The 23,432-nt window shown below is 46.3% G+C and overlaps 1 protein-coding gene across 2 annotated transcripts in view; it reads left to right on the top strand.

The window, feature by feature from the left end:
* LOC115101117 (splicing factor, suppressor of white-apricot homolog) overlaps positions 1–20,248 on the top strand; it is a 132,793-nt gene extending 112,545 nt beyond the window's left edge. For both annotated transcript variants that reach the window (XM_029620333.2, XM_029620332.2), the window contains exons 14-18: positions 3,399–3,700; positions 6,978–7,118; positions 7,595–7,741; positions 9,735–9,807; positions 19,401–20,248. In XM_029620333.2, the coding sequence (XP_029476193.2) occupies positions 3,399–3,700; positions 6,978–7,118; positions 7,595–7,741; positions 9,735–9,807; positions 19,401–19,466 (729 nt within the window). In that variant the 3' untranslated portion in view covers positions 19,467–20,248. The remainder of the gene's footprint in view (positions 1–3,398; positions 3,701–6,977; positions 7,119–7,594; positions 7,742–9,734; positions 9,808–19,400) is intronic.
* Positions 20,249–23,432: the final 3,184 nt, after the last annotated feature.

Raw genomic sequence — 23,432 nt, 5'->3', positions numbered from 1 at the left:
CAACACTTTACATTTTGCGTTTCTATTTTTGTTCAGTATAATTACCTGTTGGAGGGCTGTTGAAATAGATTTTTCCCAGTCGGTTGTGGTAAATCCCCACTTCCATCTTGGTAACGAACGCACCAGTATACTGCCTCCTTCAGTGCCAGATACGCATTTGTGATTGTCATGAAGAGGGCGTGTTTGTGGCACCATTCACCTCCCATTCCGGGGTAATGTGTTGAGGTGCCACTGTTTTTATTTATTGAAATTCATTTGGCTTTTGCTTGCTTATTTTGAGCAGGTACTACATGTTTGCTGAAATAGGTACAAGAGGAAAGTTAGTTACATGGCTTAAGCACTTTCACAAGGTGCTGCCTGAAACCCCCTATTCTCAATCACAGACACACATATCCGCGGCTATAAACCAAAGACTATTCCAAAAACAGCCTACCTATCTGTTTCTTTGCGTTTCCGTCTTGCTCCGTTATACTGAGGTGATTTACGGCCTAAATGTGTCAACGTATTTGAGGTGTTGGCAGCTGCGTAGTCTATTATCCACAAGTCGTTGTCCATCTCTGTCGTAATCTACTGGGAAGCCAAAATGTCCCCAAACTGTAAATTGAAACTAAGATTAGAATTTTTATTAACGTTAATGTTTTAGTCACACAGCGTATGCATAGCCTATAGACCTTCTGTTTTCATTTTGTACATGTCTTTTTTCATGTATTCATTGTAGTTCACAGTGCGGACCAAACCGAGGTGCCCTTACCAAACGGTTCGATATGAATACATGTACCATTACACCCCTACCATTCCGGCTTTAAATGCTCCCACAACGCCTGTGTCTCTCTCTCTCAGAACCTGGAAATAAAGTCAAAAGTCATTTTTTTTTTTTTTTACTTTCAACGAGCATTTCTTATTTGTTCAGTCTGTGCGTGTTAGGGTATACTTTCATCCTGTTATAAACTTAACTTTATTTGTAGTTTTGTAGTCACCTTGATTCTTTTGGCCATCCTTTGTAAACTCTGTCTACTACAGCATCGGATACAACGCTGTGTGTGTGGACGGCGGTTTGCTCGCCTTGTTTTCCCTGGCTGTCACAGTTTGTGTTTATAGAGTTGTGTATCCATACTATCCTCCTCTCACATTCCACAGGGACGCTCCCAAACACACACACACAACTCTGAAACACCAGGAGAGCCGCAGCGTCAAGCTAATTATTGCTTCAGCCAATGTCTTGCTGTTGTAACGGAAGCCGTCCCAGAGTTGGCCACAAGTGTGAATTATTGATTGATTACAGGACCAGATCTTCAGATTTAGTTCCATTTCCTTGTAAACATATTGAGTCTGTCAAAGCCAGTTAATTGAAGCCTGTGAAGAGTAGATGGCAGAGCTTGAGCCGTTACTGGGTGGGATGTGTTGCAAAAAAGTGCAGGCAAAGTTTTTGGTGCTTCAGAGTTATTGACGTGGCCCATATTACAGTATGACAACAGGCAAGGTGACCTGGAGCAGTTTGTTTGCACACCGAGAGTTGTGGATTCTGGCTACACTCTCTTTCTCTCTCTCTCTCTCATCGCCCTCTCTCTCTCTCATCATCCTCTCCCTTTCATCGACCTTCTCATTCGCCCTCTGTCCATTTCGCTCTCTTGTCCGCCCTCGCTCAAATGTTTTGCTCAATATCTGTCCCTCTGACACCCCCTCTCGCTCATGATTGACTGCGTTCCTCTTCCTCTCCATCCATCTCTCTCTTCTACTGTCCCTCTCTCAAACACACTCTATCCATCTTCCTCCTCTTTCCGTGTCCTCTTCTCCCATACACTACATGTCTCTCCAGTGTGGAGGTGTGCTTCACAGAGGTCAGGCTACACACTCTTCTCTCCCCATGGCTCTGGGGGATAAGCCTGCCTAAATGTCATTCTATTTTTAACCCAAAACCTCCTTGAAATATCCCCCCAGCCATCCTCCTCATTATCTGCCTTTAGCCACCGCATCGTACCGCATCACACCGCAAAATACTGATACCCGAAAACTTTATCAAAGCCAATAACGCAGATCCCTCTTCTCCTCTCTGCCCCTCTTCTCTGCCTCTCCTCTTATCCTCCTCTACCTCTCTCCTCCCCTGCCGTGCGCTTGAGCTGTCTAGAGCAGGTTGGGAGGGGGAACGTGGCTCTCTCGCTTGCTCCACGTGAGGGAAGAAGAGGAAAATAAGTAGTCCTGTTTCACTATTAATTGGGACAGGGTAGGTTATAAATATGCTGTTAAGAGAAGACATTGTGTCCCGGTTAAGTCGAGGCTCCTGAGAGCTCATTTGACCCACTGTCGCCGGAGCTGAGTCTCTGCAGATACTGCGGCAAACTCTGACACACACACTTATTTTTTTCTTTCTCTCTCTAACACACACATACACACTTTCTTGTTCCACATATGAACACTTCCATACCCAAAGTCTCCACTATTGCACACTACCAACCCACTGTCTCTCTCCTCACGATGGCAAAGTGGAAGTTTGATGGCGTGTGACGCTACATTGATTGATTGAGGCCCAGTTGTGATGTTGGATCCAGTGGCGGGCAGAAGACCTAATTTAACCAGACAGACACATACTGAAGTAATTAGAGGCACTTTCGTGCTGACAGTGGAGAAGGGCCAATTATGTTTTGTAAGCCAGGCAGGCAGGGCAGGGCACTAGCTATCAGGCTGCATTGTGTTGTGTAACCAGCATCTTTTAATTAACAACGGAGTAAGTCTGAGGGAAGAACCACAACCAGAACCAGCTCACGGCGAGCAGTTATCATGACCCGAGGACAGAGCTAGGAGTGCACGGCCCCAGAACTATGACTTAACCTTTTACCTGGGTCGGTCGAGTTCACACGCAAGCACAAAATCATACAGACACGCACACACATACACGCTCAACATTGATTGGAGACGCAGGCTGAATTTAGATAATGTCTCCCAGATCACCTTAAGCCTGTGGCTGCTCCTATTGATCCGTCGGCAGATGCACAAACACAGGAGGCGGCAGTTGTGAATCCTCCTCTCTCGCGCTCTCTCCTTCCCTCTCTCGCTCTCTCCTTCCCTCTCTCGCTCTCTCCTTCCCTCTCTCTCTCTCTCCTTCCCTCTCTCTCTCTCTCCTTCCCTCTCTCTCTCTCTCTCTCCTTCCCTCTCTCTCTCTCTCTCTCCTTCCCTCTCTCTCTCTCTCTCTCCTTCCCTCCCTCTCGATCTCTCTCCTCAGCCCCCTCTGTCAGAGGGAAGAGTTCTGATTGGTTTGCATCAATCAATATGTTTTGTTTTTCTTGGACTGTTAAACTAGAAAATGCCCCAAGGTGCAGATGTATGTTTGTCATTAATGTGCCCCCTCCCCCCTCTTCTTTCTTTCGCTAATCCCTCTTTCTCTCTCCTTCTCTCTACCCCAGCCACAGCTGCCAGAGGTCCCAGTGGCCCCCGTTGTCTCAGCCCCCCTCCTGGCTTCTAGAGCACATGTGTACTCAGCTGATCAAAGACCACCTGACGTCAGCGCCTGCAAAAGCAAAGAGCCCTCCTCCTCCTCTTCCACCCTCCTGCTACCCTCTTCCTCCACCTCCAGACGACCGGAGAAGAACCGGGACAGAGAGAAGAAGAAGAAGAAACGCAAGAAGCGGTCACGGTCGAGATCGCGCTCCCGGCCTAAAACCAAGCACGCCCTGCCAAGCGCGTACAGAATGGTCCGCAGGTCTAGGTGAGTGGTCCAACCCGTATTCCTCACAACAACCCGGTCCTATGGCTCTCTCATCACAACCATGGCCTTTACAGTTGAATAGGTGTTGTCTTTACACATTGGGCAATAGAAGATGGCCTAAAGCTCAGATTTTTTAACATAATTCATCAAAGATAAAGGTGCTCTATTTATGAACCTACAGTAGCTGGTGCCTACTGCCTAATGAAGCAAGTAGCTTTCTGTCTGGCTGGCAGTATCAACTAGATGACTTTGTTGTGAAACTGAGAGTTTCATCCGTCTTCACTGCAATCTGTCGGCTTCCTCTCTCTGTAGTTTCCCGACGCCTCCACACGCTCTCCAAGTTTTCATCTTGAATTTTTTCATCTCTCTTTTTGGAAATCACGGCCAATTGGCATTATCAGCGGCTGGAGTTGCTGTAATTACGCCGGTCTCATGGTGTCATCCTGACGAGCCTTAATGTAATTTCACTGAGATTTAATCGTTTCTGCCCGAGGTTTTAAATCACTTACAGTATGTGAATTAAAGGGCCTAGATTGAGAAGGGGGCATCCGCTGAGCCTCGTGTCAGAGATTGCAATCCTGTAATGTGCAAGCATGCCAAATTTCCTCCATTTTCTTTCGTATTTTTTTGCAGAGCAAGTCAAATGAAGAAAGAAAAAAATCCGGTCTGCGGCGAAATTTGAAGGGAAGAGTGAAATGGATCCCTGATAATGACCAGTCACAGAATCAGTCAGCGTTTTTTTTTTGTGTTGGGAGGCTGGAAGAGACAGTGAGCTCCTACTCTTTTTTTTTTTACAGCGTTGATGAAGATTCAGACTGCATCCCAAATCGATCCTATTCCCTACACAGTGCAATACTTTTGACCAGAGCCCTATGGGTGTACTAATAGGGAATAGGGTGACGTTTGGGACACAAGTGACGTTTTTTAGAATGAGGAGCATCTGAAAGGTTTAATCTGGTTCTACAGAGGGGAACCTCTGAGGGTTGTGCAGACATCAGCCCTGCCAATCACTCCCCATTTCAATCCCCAGCCTTTTAAAGGTCTCCCTTACTAACCTTGAGAAAGAGGTAATGGAGCCTTCCTGCAGGTGGCTGGCTGACTGGCTGCTTGTCTGTATTAGTGCATCCCAAATCGCTCCCTATTCCCTATGGCCGCTGGACAAAAGTAGTGCACTATATAGGGAATAGGGTGCATTTGAGACACAGTCTCAATCTGTCTAGGTCTGACGACGGAATTAAATTGGCAGCTTACTCTGCTCGTGTCCCGGCTCCTCCTCACCAGTCTCTAGCAGCTCAATGGTCTCTCTCTCTCGCTCTCTCTCTCTCTCTCTCTCTCTCTCTCTCTCTCTCTCTGTGTCTCTCTCTCTCTCTCTGTGTCTCTCTCTGTGTCTCTCTCTCTGTCTCTCTCTCTCTGTGTCTCTCTCTCTGTGTCTCTCTCTCTGTGTCTCTCTCTCTGTGTCTCTCTGTCTGTGTCTCTCTCTCTGTGTCTCTCTCTCTGTGTGTCTCTCTGTCTCTCTCTGTGTCTCTCTCTCTCTCTGTCTCTCTCTCTCTCTGTCTCTCTCTCTCTCTGTCTCTCTCTGTCTCTCTGTCTCTGTCTGTGTGTGTGTGTGTCAGGGGAGGTTCCCCCTTGTTAACACATCAGCAGGACTGCTGCTCTCCATTAACTCGAGAGCTACTACTTTCCCACCTCTGTCTTTTTCTGTCTTTCTCATCCCCTTCTCTCTGTCCATCATTTGCATCCTGTCTCACAGTATCAGGGTCAGCCCTCTGACATTGTCTGTAGTCATTGACAGGCCTGTCATGCCCCCATCCTTAGCCCCTGCCCCCCTGTTCCACCCCTGGGTGTTTAATTGGGGCCCTTGGCCCCAGGGGCCAGTGTGAGATCATTACCAGCAGAGTTTAGAGGCCCCTGTGGACCCATGAAGGGTCAACAACGTCCATACAGGACAGATAATGAGGGGAGGGTGCAGGGAATGTCTACCTCGAATGTACAGTTGCCCTCAAATTGCACCCTTCCTCTGACAACTTCCCTTTTCCTCACTTTGTCATTTCTTCAGCCCCCTATAGCCAAGGATGACCCGTCTGTTTGTGTTTATCCTTGAGCAAATTTGGCTTTTGTCCAACGGTCCACTGTGTCCCCAGCTGCAAAGTACTTTTTAAACGGCTCCATTAGATATAATTTTCATCGGTGTGTGGCCAGTTTGTGCGTGTGCATTAAATGTGTGTATCTACGCGAGAGTGTTTCCAGACGTGCACGTACGCTAGTGTTCTCAAATAAACACTCATTTGTAGCTGGTGGGGGGGGGTGACATTTTAAATCAGGAGAAATTCAATTTAGTTTTTGTCACTTATTATTGCGAGAGTCATTTGGTGTCGTTATTGCCCTTGGCAGTGGGATGTGAAACGACTGAATCACCATGGTAATGGCTGTCCTATATTATATAGAGCTATGGCCCGGGGAGGACAGACATGCAGGGGGATGAAGAGAGAGCGGAGGAGTGTGAGGGATGGGCCCGGCCTGTACACAGTTACATCTCGTTCATCTATCAGGGCTAATGTGGCGAGTATTGACCAGACCGGGGCAATGACTGCCACCCCAGTGAGTTAAACCCTTCTGCAGACACTGACATTTACATAGTGGCCTTTACTACACAGATAATGACCCTGGCTCTACCCCTCCTTACTTGTAGGATAAAAAGAAAAGGAGTGAGCATAGCTGGCGCGACGGATGGGTAACATTATAAACCACTTTTGAAGTGAAAAGTGCTCAACTCTACTTTATAAGTGGATAACTCTATTTCGCATCTCTTTCCTCTGCCCTCTATCTCACTACGTTCACTAAGAGCAGCCCCGTGAACAGTACTCGGATTGGTAATGAAACTGAGAGGTGGCCGCAGAGCACAGTAGTGGTCAGAGGGATGGGGTGCATGGGACGTGGGAGGACGGGTCAGCCCCAGAGACCAGCTGCTGGTTTAAAGGAGTGTAAAAAGTTGGCAATTTCCCCTCTGCTTGAGTATTTCACACCCTCACTGGTTATTAGTTTCTCCTCAGTGCTCACCGCTAGAGAAAAGACAGACTTTTGCCCCAGGCACTGTGGAATATACTGCATATTTAATTTCCTTGTGTTGTTTAGAGTTTTCCTCTCTGTCCTTCCTCTCTCTCTCTGTGTCCTCTCTTCCCACCTCTCTCCTTCCTTCTCTTTGTGTCCCCTCTTCTCACCACTCTCTTTCTCTCTCGTACTCTCTCTCCCATCTCTCACGCCCTGTGTCTGTCTGCAGGTCTCGCTCCAAGTCCCCTGGGAGGAGGGACCGAAGGGCTCACTCGTCCGAGAGGAGACGTGAGGAGAGGGAGCGCTACGGCACTGCCGCCTATCGCGTTGGCATCAGCCCCGCTCTGCCCAGGAGGCACTCCAGATCCAGGTAGGGCTGCTGGGATCCGTGGAAAAGCGTGTAACGGTGAAACCATGGAAACAGTGGGTCAATGCTGTGAGGGAATGGCTTTTCTGTATTCACTGTAGCAGTTTGAGCCACAGCAGCCCTGTGAATGCATTATAGGCCTCCTCACTCACTGTCTCTCTGTATCACTCAATCCATTACTTCCTGAAAGGGTTCGGGGCAATTTCACCATGTACCGTGAGCTCCAAATGTATTGTGACAGTGACACTGATATTTGTGCGTAATGTAATGATATTTGTGCCTCTTAACTTTTCTCACGCGTCGTCACACAAGAAGTGCTATAATTTCTAAATGGTTCAGCCAATATGGATGAAAATACCCTCAAATTAAAGCTGACCGTCTGCACTTTAAGCTCATGGTCATTGTATCATTTCAAATCTAAAGTACTGGAGTACAGATCCAAAATACTCCCTGTATCTCTATCCATCCCTGTCTCCCAGGTCCCCTCATGAGAAGAGGAAGAGGAAGAGTTCTAAGGTCAAGCTCCCAACCAAGGGCTCTTCCTGTTCCCCCTCCTCGTACCCCAGAGGAGCCAAGAAGTCCCCCAGCGCCTCCCCTCCCACCAGCCCCACTTCCAGCCTCTCCAGGTAAAGCACCCCACCTCACCAGGCTGTTTATGCACTACCTCTGGGAAGGAAGGAAGGACACGGCGTGCTACACTGAAGTGCTTTGGTTGAACATGTGTTACTCGACAGTAGCACCTGACCAGGAATCCTTCATATCATTCAGTGCAGGCCATGCTAATAGGCTATCTATTAATGTATGTACATTGTCAAGTCTTTTGTCTGTAATGTTGGAACCCAGTAAGGCTAGCTGTCTCCTTTGGCGAATCAAATGAAACACCTGACCGAGCATATAATGCTGTGAATCAATGGCACTGTTGAGTTTGCCAGATGGCATACACACTCACCTGTACCCCAGAATGAGAATTAATCTGTGAAATATTATACTTTCTACAAACAAACAAGGCTATCAAACTGTCCCATAAGAAATAATAGGATTTATCAAAGCTGATTAACCAGAATTATATTTTTTTTAACTCTTGAGTTTTCACAAGTGTTTTGCAGTCGTGTTCCTTGCCTTAGCTGCGTCGCAAATGGCACCCTATTCCCTGTTTAGTGCACTTCTTTTGACCGGGGCCTGTAAAGCTCTGGTCTAAAGTAGTGCACTAAACAGGGAATAGGGTGCCATTTGGGATGTCTCTTAGGGTAAAGTAGTGCACTATGTAGGGAATAGGGGGCCATTTGGGATGTATATTAGGGTAAAGTAGTGCACTGTGTAGGGTATAGGGTGCCATTTGGGATGTATGTTATGGTAAAGTAGTGCACTATGTAGGGAACTGGGGCCATTTGGAACATAACCAGAGCGTTCTGAAGCTGACCTCTCTGAAGCTGAAGGATGGATTGGTTTGGCCAACATGACTGACCTGTTGAATGGAACATGAAATGTGCGGAAGCACAGAATCACGTCTGCTCAGATTGGGGGGGAGATATCTTTTGTATCCTAAATTATTTTCATTTGAATATGAATAAAACTTCTCTGAGGGGATATTGGAAAAACTTTTTTTTGTATGGTCATTCTATTGGAAGTTGCAAGGAGCTCCCGCTGCTTTTGTGATTTATTTATTCGTTTTTCGTCTGTTCTTGTCATGTGTGTTCCGACGAGTGGAACTTTGATGAGCTACTTCTGTTTCTTGAGAAAGGGTCTCTCTCTCCCTCCTCTCTCTCTCACTCTTTCTGCTTGTCTGTCCAGTTTTACAACACTCAGCAGGCAGTCCCCATGAATATTGTATAAAGACCTTTCATATACACATCCTCTCTTTCATCCATCTCTCCCTCTCTCTCCCCCACCTTATCTTTCTCTCTCCCACTCTCTCCCCCCACCTTCTTTCTCTCTCCATCTCTTCCCCACATTTTCTTTCTCTCTCCACCCACCTTCTCTTTCTCTCTCTCCATCTCTCCCGATCTCTCTCTCTCTCTCCCCACCTTCTCTTGCTCTCTCCATCTCTCTCTACTCACCTTCTCTTTCTCTCTCCATCTCTCTCTACTCACATTCTCTTTCTCTCTCCATCTCTCTCTACTCACCTTCTCTTTCTCTCTCCATCTCTCCCTATCTCTCTCTCCCCATCTTATCTTTCTCTCTCCATCTTTCCCCCACCTTCTCTTGCTCTCTCCATCTCTCCCTATCTCTCTCCCCCCCACCTTCTCTTTCTCTCTCCATCTCTCTCTCCACTCACCTTCTTTCTCTCTCCATCTCTCCCTATCTCTCTCTCCTCCACCTTCTCTTTCTCTCTCCATCTCTCCCTATCTCTCTCCCCCCCACCTTCTCTTTCTCTCTCCATCTCTCTCTACTCACCTTCTCTTTCTCTCTCCATCTCTCCCTATCTCTCTCCCACCTTCTCTCTCTATCTCTCCCTATCTCTCTCCCACCTTCTCTCTCTCTCCATCTCTCCCACCTTTTCTTTCTCTCTCCATCTCTCCCTATCTCTCTCTCCTCCACCTCTTCTTTCTCTCTCTCTTTGCCCCTCTCTCTCCCTCTCTCTTTGCCCCATTCTTTGTCTCTCTCTCTCTCTCTTTTCAGGGACGGCTCGCAGGAGAAAGAGAAACAAGTGTCCACAGCCATCGTCTCTTCCATGCAGTCCAAAATCACTCAGGTATCTGCCTCTTCTTCACTCAATTCAATTCAATTCAAGGGCTTTATTGGCATGGGAAACATGTGTTAACATTGCCAAAGCAAGTGAGGTAGACAACATACAAAGTGAATATATAAAGTGAAAAACAACCAAAATTAACAGTAAACATTACACATACAGAAGTTTCAAAACAGTAAAGACATTACAAATGTCATATTATATATATATATACAATGTACAAATAGTTAAAGGACACAAGATAAAATAAATAAGCATGAATATGGGTTGTATTTACAATGGTGTTTGTTCTTCACTGGTTGCCCTTTTCTCGTGGCAACAGGTCACAAATCTTGCTGCTGTGATGGCACACTGTGGAATTTCACCCAAAAGATATGGGAGTTTTTCAAAATTGGATTTGTTTTCGAATTCTTTGTGGATCTGTGTAATCTGGGGGAAATATGTCTCTCTAATATGGTCATACATTGGGCAGGAGGTTAGGAAGTGCAGCTCAGTTTCCACCTCATTTTGTGGGCAGTGAGCACCTGTCTTCTCTTGAGAGCCATGTCTGCCTACGGCGGCCTTTCTCAATAGCAAGGCTATGCTCACTGAGTCTGTACATAGTCAAAGCTTTCCTTAATTTTGGGTCAGTCACAGTGGTCAGGTATTCTGCCGCTGTGTACTCTCTGTGTAGGGCCAAATAGCATTCTAGTTTGCTCTGTTTTTTTGTTAATTCTTTCCAATGTGTTAAGTAATTATCTTTTTGTTTTCTCATGATTTGGTTGGGTCTAATTGTGCTGTTGTCCTGGGGCTCTGTAGGGTGTGTTTGTGTTTGTGGACAGAGCCCCAGGACCAGCTTGCTTAGGGGACTCTTCTCCAGGTTCATCTCTCTGTAGGTGATGGCTTTGTTATGGAAGGTTTGTGAATCGCTTCCTTTTAGGTGGTTGTACTCTCTCACTGTATGTACGTTAACTTGGGCCCATACCTGCCTCTTCTTCACTCAATTCAATTCAAGGGCTTTATTGGCATGGGAAACGTGTTAACTTTGCCAAAGCAAGTGAGGTAGATATAAAGTGAATATATAAAGTGAAATAAACAATAAAAATTAACCGTAAACATTACACATACAGAAGTTTCAAAACAATAAAGACATTACAAATGTCATATATATATACAGTGTTTTAACAATGTACAAATGGTTAAAGGACACAAGATAAAATAAATAAGCATAAATATGGGTTATATTTACAATGGTGTGTGTTCTTCACTGGTTGCCCTTTTCTCATGGCAACAGGTCACAAATCTTGATGCTGTGATGGCACACTGTGGAATTTCACCCAAAAGATATGGGAGTTTTTCAAAATTGGATTTGTTTTCGAATTCTTTGTGGATCTGTGTAATCTGGGGGAAATATGTCTCTCTAATATGGTCATACATTGGGCAGGAGGTTAGGAAGTGCAGCTCAGTTTCCACCTCATTTTGTGGGCAGTGAGCACCTGTCTTCTCTTGAGAGCCATGTCTGCCTACGGCGGCCTTTCTCAATAGCAAGGCTATGCTCACTGAGTCTGTACATAGTCAAAGCTTTCCTTAATTTTGGGTCAGTCACAGTGGTCAGGTATTCTGCCGCTGTGTACTCTCTGTGTAGGGCCAAATAGCATTCTAGTTTGCTCTGTTTTTTTGTTAATTCTTTCCAATGTGTTAAGTAATTATCTTTTTGTTTTCTCATGATTTGGTTGGGTCTAATTGTGCTGTTGTCCTGGGGCTCTGTAGGGTGTGTTTGTGTTTGTGGACAGAGCCCCAGGACCAGCTTGCTTAGGGACTCTTCTCCAGGTTCATCTCTGTAGGTGATGGCTTTGTTATGGAAGGTTTGTGAATCGCTTCCTTTTAGGTGGTTGTACTCTCTCACTGTATGTACGTTAACTTGGGCCCATACCTGCCTCTTCTTCACTCAATTCAATTCAAGGGCTTTATTGGCATGGGAAACGTGTTAACTTTGCCAAAGCAAGTGAGGTAGATATAAAGTGAATATATAAAGTGAAATAAACAATAAAAATTAACCGTAAACATTACACATACAGAAGTTTCAAAACAATAAAGACATTACAAATGTCATATATATATACAGTGTTTTAACAATGTACAAATGGTTAAAGGACACAAGATAAAATAAATAAGCATAAATATGGGTTATATTTACAATGGTGTGTGTTCTTCACTGGTTGCCCTTTTCTCGTGGCAACAGGTCACAAATCTTGATGCTGTGATGGCACACTGTGGAATTTCACCCAGTAGATATGGGAGTTTATCAAAATTGGATTTGTTTTCGAATTCTTTGTGGATCTGTGTAATCTGGGGGAAATATGTCTCTCTAATATGGTCATACATTGGGCAGGAGGTTAGGAAGTGCAGCTCAGTTTCCACCTCATTTTGTGGGCAGTGAGCACCTGTCTTCTCTTGAGAGCCATGTCTGCCTACGGCGGCCTTTCTCAATAGCAAGGCTATGCTCACTGAGTCTGTACATAGTCAAAGCTTTCCTTAATTTTGGGTCAGTCACAGTGGTCAGGTATTCTGCCGCTGTGTACTTTCTGTGTAGGCCCAAATAGCATTCTAGTTTGCTGTTTTTTTGTTAATTCTTTCCAGTGTGTCAAGTAAATATCTTTTTGTTTTCTCATGATTTGGTTGGGTCTAATTGTGCTGCTGTCCTGGGGCTCTGTAGGGTGTGTTTGTGTTTGTGAACAGAGCCCCAGGATCAGCTTGCTTAGGGGACTCTTCTCCAGGTTCTTCTCTCTGTAGGTGATGGCTTTGTTATGGAAGGTTTGGGAAATCGCTTCCTTTTAGGTGGTTATAGAATTTAACGGCTCTTTTCTGGATTTTGATAATTAGTGGGTATCGGCCTAATTCTGCTCTGCATGCATTATTTGGTGTTCTACGTTGTACACGGAGGATATTTTTGCAGAATTCTGCATGCAGAGTCTCAATTTGGTGTTTGTCCCATTTTGTGAAGTCTTGGTTGGTGAGCGGACCCCAGACCTCACAACCATAAAGGGCAATGGGCTCAATGACTGATTCAAGTATTTTTAGCCAAATCCTAATTGGTATGTTGAAATTTATGGTCCTTTTGATGGCATAGAATGCCCTTCTTGCCTTGTCTCTCAGATCGTTCACAGCTTTGTGGAAATTACCTGTGGCGCTGATGTTTAGGCCAAGGTATGTATAGTTTTTTGTGTGCTCTAGGGCAACTGTGTCTAGATGGAATTTGTATTTGTGGTCCTGGTGACTGGACCTTTTTTGGAACACCATTATACTGAGATTTACTGTCAGGGCCCAGGTCTGACAGAATCTGTGCATAAGATCTAGGTGCTGCTGTAGGCCCTCCTTGGTTGGTGACAGAAGCACCAGATCATCAGCAAACAGCAGAGATTCTCTCACTGTATGTACGTTAACATGGGCCCATACCTGCCTCTTCTTCAATCTCTCACTGTATGAACGTTAACATGGGCCCATACCTGCCTCCTCTTCACTCTCTCACTGTATGTACGTTAACTTAACATGGGCACATACCTGCCTCTTCTTCACTCTCTCACTGTATGTACGTTAACATGGGCCCATACCTGCCTCTTCTTTACTCTCTCACTGTATGAACATTAACATAGGCCCATACCTGCCTCTTCTTCACTCTCTCACTGTAAGAACATTAACATGGGCCCATATTCACAAAGTTTTTCAGACTTTTCAGTGCTGATCGAGGATGAGGACCAATCTGTCCATATAATCTTATTCGAAGGGAAAAGCACAAAGCAAAGCGGTTCAGAATCCGCTCATTGTTCGCTGAGACACACGTATAGAGGCTGTGGTTCCAAGGACAGTCCAGCCCTCGTGGCAGCCGTATTATACAGAACACACTGCTCAGAGATTTCGATTCGCTGATCCCAGCAGCGATTACATGTTTCCATCGTCCAGCTCTGTGGGCTCAGAGCAGCTGATCTCTGTCCTCGGGTCACATTTGGCATCCCTCCTATGTGGTCATTGAAGTGCACGTGGGCATTTTTTATTTGTTGTGTTTCGCTCCCTGTCCTGGTGTTTCTCTCTCTCGCTCTCTCTCTCTCTCTGTGTGTGCCGCAACGGCAGCTGACAACTAGTTTACATTACAGAGGCGTTAATCTCCACGAGAGAGAAAAAGAGGATCAACTCTTCCCCAAATGTCCTGACTTTGACATATACTCATATTGCGCAATCAGAGAGAGAGGGGTCCTGTCTCTGGGTAGGATCACACTTTCTGTTCAGCAACTGGGCTATCAGTCAGGAACAGGTAGTGTTGGTATTGGTAGTCTACGGGCGAAACCATACTGTAAAGGAGACCATTAGAGAGATCTATTGGAGTTTTATCAGCGTAGGTTTGAAATCACTTAAAAGCTTAAATACCAGCAGGGGGGTGTGCAGACCCATGTGTTTCAACTTCATGTTGAAACGGTGCTTCAACTTCATGTTGAAACAGTGCTTCCTTCGGTGGGATCTTTTAACCACCTCACACCTGTTGTACCACTTAATAAATACACTGATCAATCCATATGGAATTCTCACGTTTGCTCTCTGGTTTATTCCATGTCTTACTTTCAGGCTGTGAGAGCATTCCTTCTCCAATTGCACAAATGTCTGTCTTGGCGCATATCACAAAGCCATGCCTTCGCAAGAACCCCTTTAGAGGTTTGAGTCCCTGTCCTCTCCATCTGATGTTATGCATCAGTCCTGACTCATGAGGACCCTGCTGGGTCTGATAGATAGAGAGACCACCTCACAGCCTTCTGATTAGAACCAGCCCTGTCAACTGGGGAGAATGCTGCGTTCATGCCCTGTCTGGATCAGCACTCGTGAGTGCTCATAAGAATTTGAGCCTCTACTTGGTGCCAGGCTCAGCTAGGAGTGTGCTTTGGGCACCGTGTGTGTGCTTGCGTGTGCTTTCCTGTGTTGATTTTCTCTACCTGTGTGTTTTCCTGTGAGGATATTTTTTATTTTATTTATTTCACCTTTATTTAATGAGGTAGGCTAGTTGAGAACAAGTTCTCATTTACAACTGCGACCTGGCCAAGATAAAGCATAGCAGTGTGAACAGACAACAACACAGAGTTACACATGGGAGTAAACAATAAACAAGTCAATAACACAGTGGAAAGAAAAAGAGTCTATATACATTGTGTGCAAAAGGCTTGAGGAGGTAGGCAGATAATTACAATTTTGCAGATTAACACTGGAGTGATAAATGATCAGATGGTCATGTGCAGGTAGAGATACTGGTGTGCAAAAGAGCAGAAAAGTAAATAAATAAAAACCGTATGGGGATGAGGTAGGTAAATTGGGTGGGCTATTTACCGATGGACTATGTATAGCTGCAGCAATCGGTTAGCTGCTCAGATAGCAGATGTTTAAAGTTGGTGAGGGAGATAAAAGTCTCCAACTTCAACGATTTTTGCAATTCGTTCCAGTCACAGGCAGCAGAGAACTGGAAGGTGGCCAAATGAGGTGTTGGCTTTAGGGATGATCAGGGAGATACACCTGCTGGAGCGCGTACTACGGGTGTGTGTTGCCATCGTGACCAGTGAACTGAGATAAGGCGGAGCTTTACCCAGCATGGACTTGTAGATGACCTGGAGCCAGTGGGTCTGGCGACGAATATGTAGTGAGGGCCAGCCGACTAGAGCATACAGGTCGCAGTGGTGGGTAGTATAAGGTGCTTTAGTAACAAAACGGATGGCACTGTGATAAACTGCATCCAGTTTGCTGAGTAGAGTATTGGAAGCTATTTTGTAGATGACATCGCCGAAGTCGGATCGGTAGGATAGTCAGTTTTACTAGGGTAAGTTTGGCGGCGTGAGTGAAGGAGGCTTTGTTGCGGAATAGAAAGCCGACTCTAGATTTGATTTTAGATATTCTCTTCCTGTGTGTTTTCCTGTGTGGATTTTCTCTTCCTGTGTGTTTTCCTTTGCATGTTTGAGTCGACGGTCACTAATCACTCCATCCCCAAAACACCCCGGTTAATTCTGATGTGGTGTGTAAGAAGGGTGATGTCTTTGTGTGTGTGTTTAAGGTGATGTATGAGCTGAGCGACATGTCAGCGGTGTGATTTACGTGGGGGGAGCTGATGGCTAGCCAGGACCAGGACAGAGTAGGGTAGAGTAGGACTTTATCGAGACGAAGCCCTTCTCTCTCTACTGAGGTCGACTCTAGGCTGTCACCAACTCCTCATCGAGCCAGCCAGCTGGCCCAGGAGGAGCACCTCCATAGGGAGTCAGAGAGGGATGAGCCTTACCTGGAGCGCAGCCCTCATGGAGTCAGAGTGGCCTGTGTATTGTGGACAGAGAGAGCGAGACGCATAGGTCATATGAGTGGGTTAGGGAAATAGGGGAGGGGGGAGGAAAAAGAGGGCATGGGAGAGAGTGGTTGAAACCTCTCCCTGGGCCTGCTCTATATGAGGAAGTTTTCTGGAGGAGGATCTGAGGCACACAGTGAAAGTAAAGCTGACATCACCCAGCCATCTCTGAATGAAAATACCAGAGTAGCAGCACTGCTGTTTGGAACACCCACATTAGTTTTGTGCTCAGACATACTGTACGTACATCGTCCCTGGCCACTTAATGAACTGCCAGCCCCATCGGCGTGATGACTTTGGTTTATGGTGATGCACTCAACAAATGTCATGTACTTTTGTTAATTGGAATTAACATTTTGGGGTGAATTCTGTACTCTGTTTTTCCTTCATTACAGAAGCTGGCTGAATGCGCTGCGTGGCTGGGGATTGGCTGTGTTTTTTAGAGAGAGAGCATAGAGTGTTCCCTCCCTTACAGGGTATTAGTCTGGTCTGCAGTCAGGAGAGGACCAGAGAGACACTGATAGAGGCAGCCTGACTGGCTGGTAGAGGCAGCCTGACTTGACTGGCTGGTGGAGGCAGCCTGACTTGACTGGCTGGTGGAGGCAGCCTGACTTGACTGGCTGGTGGAGGCAGCCTGACTTGACTGGCTGGTGGAGGCAGCCTGACTTGACTGGCTGGTGGAGGCAGCCTGACTTGACTGGCCGGTGGAGGCAGCCAGTCGTTGAGATCGATAAACGTATTGACAGAGATGGACACAGTAAGAGTTAGAAGAGACTAACATATACAGGCTTGTAGAGATTCAAATAATGGAATGGTAGAGAGAATGGGACATGGACCGAGGATAGATAACGACCCTTGACATGTAAAAATCAATACAGTGACCGTAGCAAAGAATAGAGACCACTGAAGCTGTAGAAAACACCACAGTAACTCACCTCCATAGTGGACCTTGATGTGTAGAGTTAATGCACCTTAATGTGTAGAATTCAGTCCAAAGAGAATGACTGGGTGTAGGAGTATCTCCAAATGGACTGACGGTAGTGAATGAGGGAATCTGATGGAGTGAGTGGGTTTTGGCTGCAGCGGAGGCAGAGGGGTCCTGCCTGCAGCTATAGCCCATCTCTGTGAACAGCCTACAGTTGCCAGTGAGTGAGCTGGTATTTGGAGCGGAGCCACTCTGCTGTCTGGCCACGGGCCCCGATGTATGTAAGAGGAGCTGTTCCTCATTACAAACTGACCAGATGGACCTCTCGCTGCCGCACACACTTTTTACCCCTGGCACACAATCTGTGATCCCTCTATCACATACAATATCCCTCACCGCTCCCATACTCACTCCCCTTACACTTCACACTGATTAAAGTGTCAGTGTCCCTTCCTCTCTCTTTCGTTCACAAGGCTCTGGAAGCCAGTCCACTCGTCCCCCTCTCGTCCTTGATACTGTAATGTGAGCTCTTGTGCTCTGCCTCCCCTCGTCTCCTTCTCTTCTTTTCATTCTCCTCCGAGGGCTTGCCTGCTCTGCCAGCTCTGTCTGCTTTCTCTGCCACTCCTGAGGGATCCTCCTCTCTCTGCCTCCTCTCACTCAGCACTCTCTCACTCATCTCCAGGCTCGTGATGAACCTTTCCTCCCTCTCTCTGCTCATGGAGCCCATTCATTCTCCCAGCACTGCTGGAGGTGAGAGGTGGTTGGTGTGAGGCTGAGCTCTCCTTCTGGGGACTGTGCCGGTTGGTGAGACGGTCCTCTACAGAGAAGGGTTTCTCTATGCTCCTTTTAGACCTTGTCTGCATCCGAAATCTCAGTGCCAGGCTCAGCTATGGGTGACCGTTGTGTGTGCTTCTGTTTTCCTGTGTGTATTTTGTCTTTGTGTGTTTACTTTGCATGTGTGAGTCGGCGTTCACGAACCACTCCATCCCCAAAACACATATGTTAATTCCGACGTGATCTTGTGGGTGCGCGTGCACATGACATGTTGTGACAGCAGCTTGTCAGCGGTGTGATTAGGGCTGTTAATTACAGTACGCTGACAGAAGAGCTGATGACTAGCCAGTACCAGGGTAGTATAGGGCAGAGTAGGACATTATCCAGGCTTAGCAGGACTTGATCCAGGCTTAGCCCTCCTCTTTTTCCTGATGCCAAAGATCAAGGTGCTCCTAGTCGGAAACATCCCCCTGGAGGACTCTATGTATCCCTTCCAACCACATTGACAGGCTCCCTCTTTCCTGCTGTCTTTTACACACCCTTTACTCGTTCTCTCAGACTCTCTCTGACTCGTACGTTTGTCTTTGACACTTTCCCGCCTTCTCTTACACTCACACATACTTAAAACACAGCTCTCTCATCAGTACGCAGAGTCAGGCGCTAGACGTCCCTCAGAGAGAGACACTTAGAGGCTTCAGGACCAGCCCTGTCTAAAGCCCCACTCTCACATAATTTACCTCCGACATTAACTCCATTATTCATAACGCCTTTTTGTTTGTCCCTCTGTCTCAAATTCCTCTGCACCTCCTTCCCGCTGTTTTAACAGTGGCTGGCCAGGTTGTACTCCCCTCAACGACCCAGACCACCACCACTGCTTTCACTCTGATGTGTCCCTCTGTCTCTCTGTGCGTGTGCTCTTGCTTGTTCACTCGGGAGTTTGTTTTACGACTGATATGGAGCAGGGCTTTATTTGACTTTGTGGCTCAATATCTCCGTCAGCCACAGGAGAGGGAGGAGGGAGAGAACAGCCGGAGAAGAGGAGGAGACATAGCGGTAGACAATACATGCCCCATGTCACCCCTGAGCAAGGAGAAGCTTCTATGACAAGTGGCCTGTTCAGCGGCTTGATTATCTCCCCTATTTGATGTGTATTCTCCGGGTTGGATTGTGTTCAGATTGGGACTGCTTACCTAATAAGTGGATCTGAGGGCCTTCTGTTGCAGGAAGGAGAGAAGCCGTCCCACAGCCCACTGTCATAAATAGTCAGGAATACATTAAGCTGTCCTAGTTGAAAGATAACCCCAGGGAGAGGCAGGGAGGAAGATTTGTGTTTGTGTTGAATTGTGATGGTGGGGGAAGGCTCTCTGAGAGAGTAGACAATTTTGCGTGCATCAGTATTTGATCCAGATTATATGACTGTAGGCTTCTTAATCAAGACGTTTCCTCTGGTCCTCATTATTGGTCTTTTATATGGCACTCTCACTCACTCTTTCCCCTCCCTCTCCTTGTGTTTCTCTCTCTCCTCTCATCCCCCTCTCCCCTTCTCCTTTTCAGGATCTGATGGCCAAAGTACGTGCCATGCTGGCTTCCTCGAAGACCTCCCAGCCCAACACTCCCTGAAGAGGCGTGGCTTTCTAGCAGCTGGTTGGAAAAGGGGTGGAGCTTTACCACGTCTGCCTCTCCATGACGACAGCCTCCAGCTAAAGGCCCTCGGCCAATCAGCAGTCTTTGCGCGGAACCGCGTTTTGCCTCTTCAGCTTTTATCTTCCTCTCATTTTTTTTATTTGACTTTGATACTTAATTGGTTGAGTTTATCTACAGTGTATTCTGAACGGCAGTAGATGTAAAGGATTTTCTGCAACTGAGAGCAGTGTAGATTAGCTCCTAAAACAACTAAATGGGTCTGTTCTACCTGTCGAGAGAGAGCCTGCATCACAGCAATGGTCACGTAGCCTGAGAAAGTTTGGACACCTCTGTTCCCGACATCTGTTATTCACACGAATAAAGACAACAGAGCATCAAAGCGCGGAAATAATTCATGTAGAACCTTGCATCTTTCAACAACAACAAAAATATATAATTTTCTGGAAAGTGATGGAGATCTTTGCGACATAATTGCTCAGCTGCCAGAGGGCCTAAAGCATATCCTTCTGTGAAGGATTGTTACGTTTCTTTCTTTCTCACACTTTCTCTCTCCATCTCCTTTTGTTTTCCTCTTTCTCTCCATCGCTCTTTCTCTTACTTTGCCATGTCAGTTTTAAGGCTGGGGTCTTTGGTTGTCAGTCCCTGTTGTCACTCAGTTCCAGTGTGTGGTCTTCAATTTGTGTTTCTAAGTTTGTACAGGGCTGATTGGGAGTCTGCTTTCTAACACAAACTATCAATAAAGTTTGAAGGATGATGTAGCACGGTGTTGTGTTCTTCATGGTTGGAGACTGGCTGGTACAGAAAGGCCAGGGGTCAGCTTCCCACTCACTTTAAATCAATTCATCTCAATAATGAATTATTGGTCAGAAATTAATGAGCATATACTGCCATAACATAAATAGATGAAATAAATACACTCAAATGCTCCCTCTTTTAAGGACAAAGAAGACTATGCAGACGAACGGTTAACAGCGGAGCCAGCGGGGAGCCATCTTATCGCCTCTGATCACAGAACATCAAGCGTTACCTTCTTTTTATTTCCCGACGATTAAATGTTGAATTGCCACATTCGTCGCCACCCTGCATGTGAGCTACTGCGCATGGCCGATGTTCGGTATGGTGTCTTTTCCTTTAGTACCTTTTTAAGCTAAAGCCCACGGTTTAGACTGTCGGTGTCTGAAGAACGGTTTAGACTGTCGGTGGCTGAAGAACGGTTTAGACTGTCGGTGGCTGAAGAACGGTTTAGACTGTCGGTGGCTGAAGAATGGTTTAGACTGTCGGTGGCTGAAGAACGGTTTAGACTGTCGGTGGCTGAAGAACGGGTTAGACTGTCGGTGGCTGAAGAACGGTTTAGACTGTCGGTGGCTGAAGAACGGTTTAGACTGTCGGTGGCTGAAGAACGGTTTAGACTGTCGACTGTGAAGAACGGTTTAGACTGTCGGTGGCTGAAGAACGGTTTAGACTGTCGGTGGCTGAAGAACGGTTAGACTGTTGGCTGAAGAACGGGTTAGACTGTCGGTGGCTGAAGAACGGGTTAGACTGTCGGTGGCTGAAGAACGGGTTAGACTGTCGGTGGCTGAAGAACGGGTTAGACTGTCGGTGGCTGGAGAACGGGTTAGACTGTCGGTGGCTGAAGAACGGTTTAGACTGTCGGTGGCTGAAGAACGGGTTAGACTGTCGGTGGCTGAAGAACGGGTTAGACTGTCGGTGGCTGAAGAACGGGTTAGACTGTCGGTGGCTGAAGAACGGGTTAGACTGTCGGTGGCTGAAGAACGGGTTAGACTGTCGGTGGCTGAAGAACGGGTTAGACTGTCGGTGGCTGAAGAACGGGTTAGACTGTCGGTGGCTGAAGAATGGGTTAGACTGTCGGTGGCTGAAGAACGGGTTAGACTGTCGGTGGCTGAAGAACGGGTTAGACTGTCTGTGGCTGAAGAATGGGTTAGACTGTCGGTGGCTGAAGAACGGGTTAGACTGTCCAGTTATTCGGGTATACAGTGGTTACCAGGGCATAAATAATGAGGGAGCAGTCTCATGTTCAGAGCACAGGGACACTCCTTTCTGTCTCTCTCTCACACACACAGGCATCTGAGCAGGTTTATCGTGCCAGCCCTGGGATGACGGACCAGATCTGTGTGTCCCAGCAGGGGACAGAGCTGGGGGCCGTGTCTGTCACGCTCTACTGTGTCATCATCCCACTGAGGCCCTGGCCCAGCCTCACACACAGCAGCAACAGTATATACGTACACTATTTATCCACTGTCATTCTAACTATACACACTGTATTCATCCACTGTCATTCTAACTATACGCACTGTATTCATCCACTGTCATTCTGACTATACGCACTGTATTCATCCACTGTATTCATCCACTGTCATCCACTTCTGACTACGCACTGTATTCATCCACTGTCATTCTGACTATACGCACTGTATTCATCCACTGTCATTCTGACTATACGCACTGTATTCATCCACTGTCATTCTGACTATACGCACTGTATTCATCCACTGTCATTCTGACTATACGCACTGTATTCATCCACTGTCATTCTGACTATACGCACTGTATTCATCCACTGTCATTCTGACTATACGCACTGTATTCATCCACTCTGTCTTTTGTTCACTCACTCCTTGAAATTGCATGTCCCCTTGGTTTTCCTTGGCGTCATTATTCGAATTGAGGGGGAAATATTGCTGACCTTTAACAAAAAGCTTTAGCAGTTTAATACTGCTGGAAGCAAACAATGTTTTGCAGCCGGTCTGCTTTATTCCCAGTACAATGGGGCTTTGTGGCGTATGGCATATACTGAGAGGTTTTTATCGATGATTTGCCTTTTCAGCACAGCTAATTATTAATTTCACTCTATTTTCTGTACTCTTACCGACTAATGCACAATGGTCTAATTACAACAGTTAAGACATCTCCGCCAAACATTTTTCCTAGTGGAAATCGAAGGCGGTTATAAAATAACAGGTTGTCTGCCTATGATTGCATCAATCACTGAAATAAAGGTGTATTACTATATACAGAATGTATGAGCTGACTAAACAGGATTTGGGGTGCTCATTATATGCATCTGCTTATGGTTTTCTCTTACTGCGTGACACAGGAGCTTGGGAATACTGTAGCTTGCATTGCCAAGTCTGTGTGTTGAAAATAGACCTTATTTGATTATTATTCCTTTCTGTCCATATGGACAGCTGCACTGGCTTTGGCAATACAGAGGAGCGGCGCTCTAGACATCTTTCACTGGATAATTGTCCAGGACCGACCTCTGAGAAAAAGATAAGTATGCTTGGCGCTAATAGAATGGATGATTTTCTAGAATGCTTTTCTGAACGATGAGTCCACTAGCTTCATTCCCAATGCGCTAATTATTTTGTGCACTCCAAGCACGTCTAAAGTTTGTCTAAGACCCCACTCTGGCCAATCCCCGATGTCAGGGAGCAGCCGAGTCAGGCCTGTAAAAGCACAGTGTTTGCTCTTCTAGCTTCCCCCATTACTGTCTTCATTACCCCAATCCTTTCCTCGTCTGACAGGTTAAACATTATTTCTGTCGATGACTGATTGCATATTGTAGGAATTGTACTTATGCCCAGCTCTTGAGAAATAATGGCTCGCTAAAAGTGTGGCTGAGGAAAATGCACAAGGCTAAATCCATATAGATTTAGTGGACTAATGGCGTCAAACAAGCCTGTATGATTATGGAGGAATTAATGGAAATGCCCACATAGTCTTAGGAGACTGCGATTTTGTCATTAGCCCCCTTGGCTCAGGTGAGGATTGGATGGGGTGGTGACTGTCTGGTGAATGGGTCTCAGGAGGCCCCCCCCCCCTCTGGGGACCACTGGCCCCCCTGCAACTAGGTGCACTCTGGGTGATGATGATCCCGTACGTTGGGAGTAAATGTCTCTTTAGAATAAACCATTACTTCTT

This window comes from Oncorhynchus nerka, linkage group LG19 (assembly GCF_034236695.1).
Source record: "Oncorhynchus nerka isolate Pitt River linkage group LG19, Oner_Uvic_2.0, whole genome shotgun sequence".
Classification (NCBI taxonomy): Eukaryota; Metazoa; Chordata; class Actinopteri; order Salmoniformes; family Salmonidae; genus Oncorhynchus; species Oncorhynchus nerka.
The sequence above is the reverse complement of the archived record's forward strand: the minus strand, read 5'-3'. Positions and strand labels throughout refer to the sequence as shown.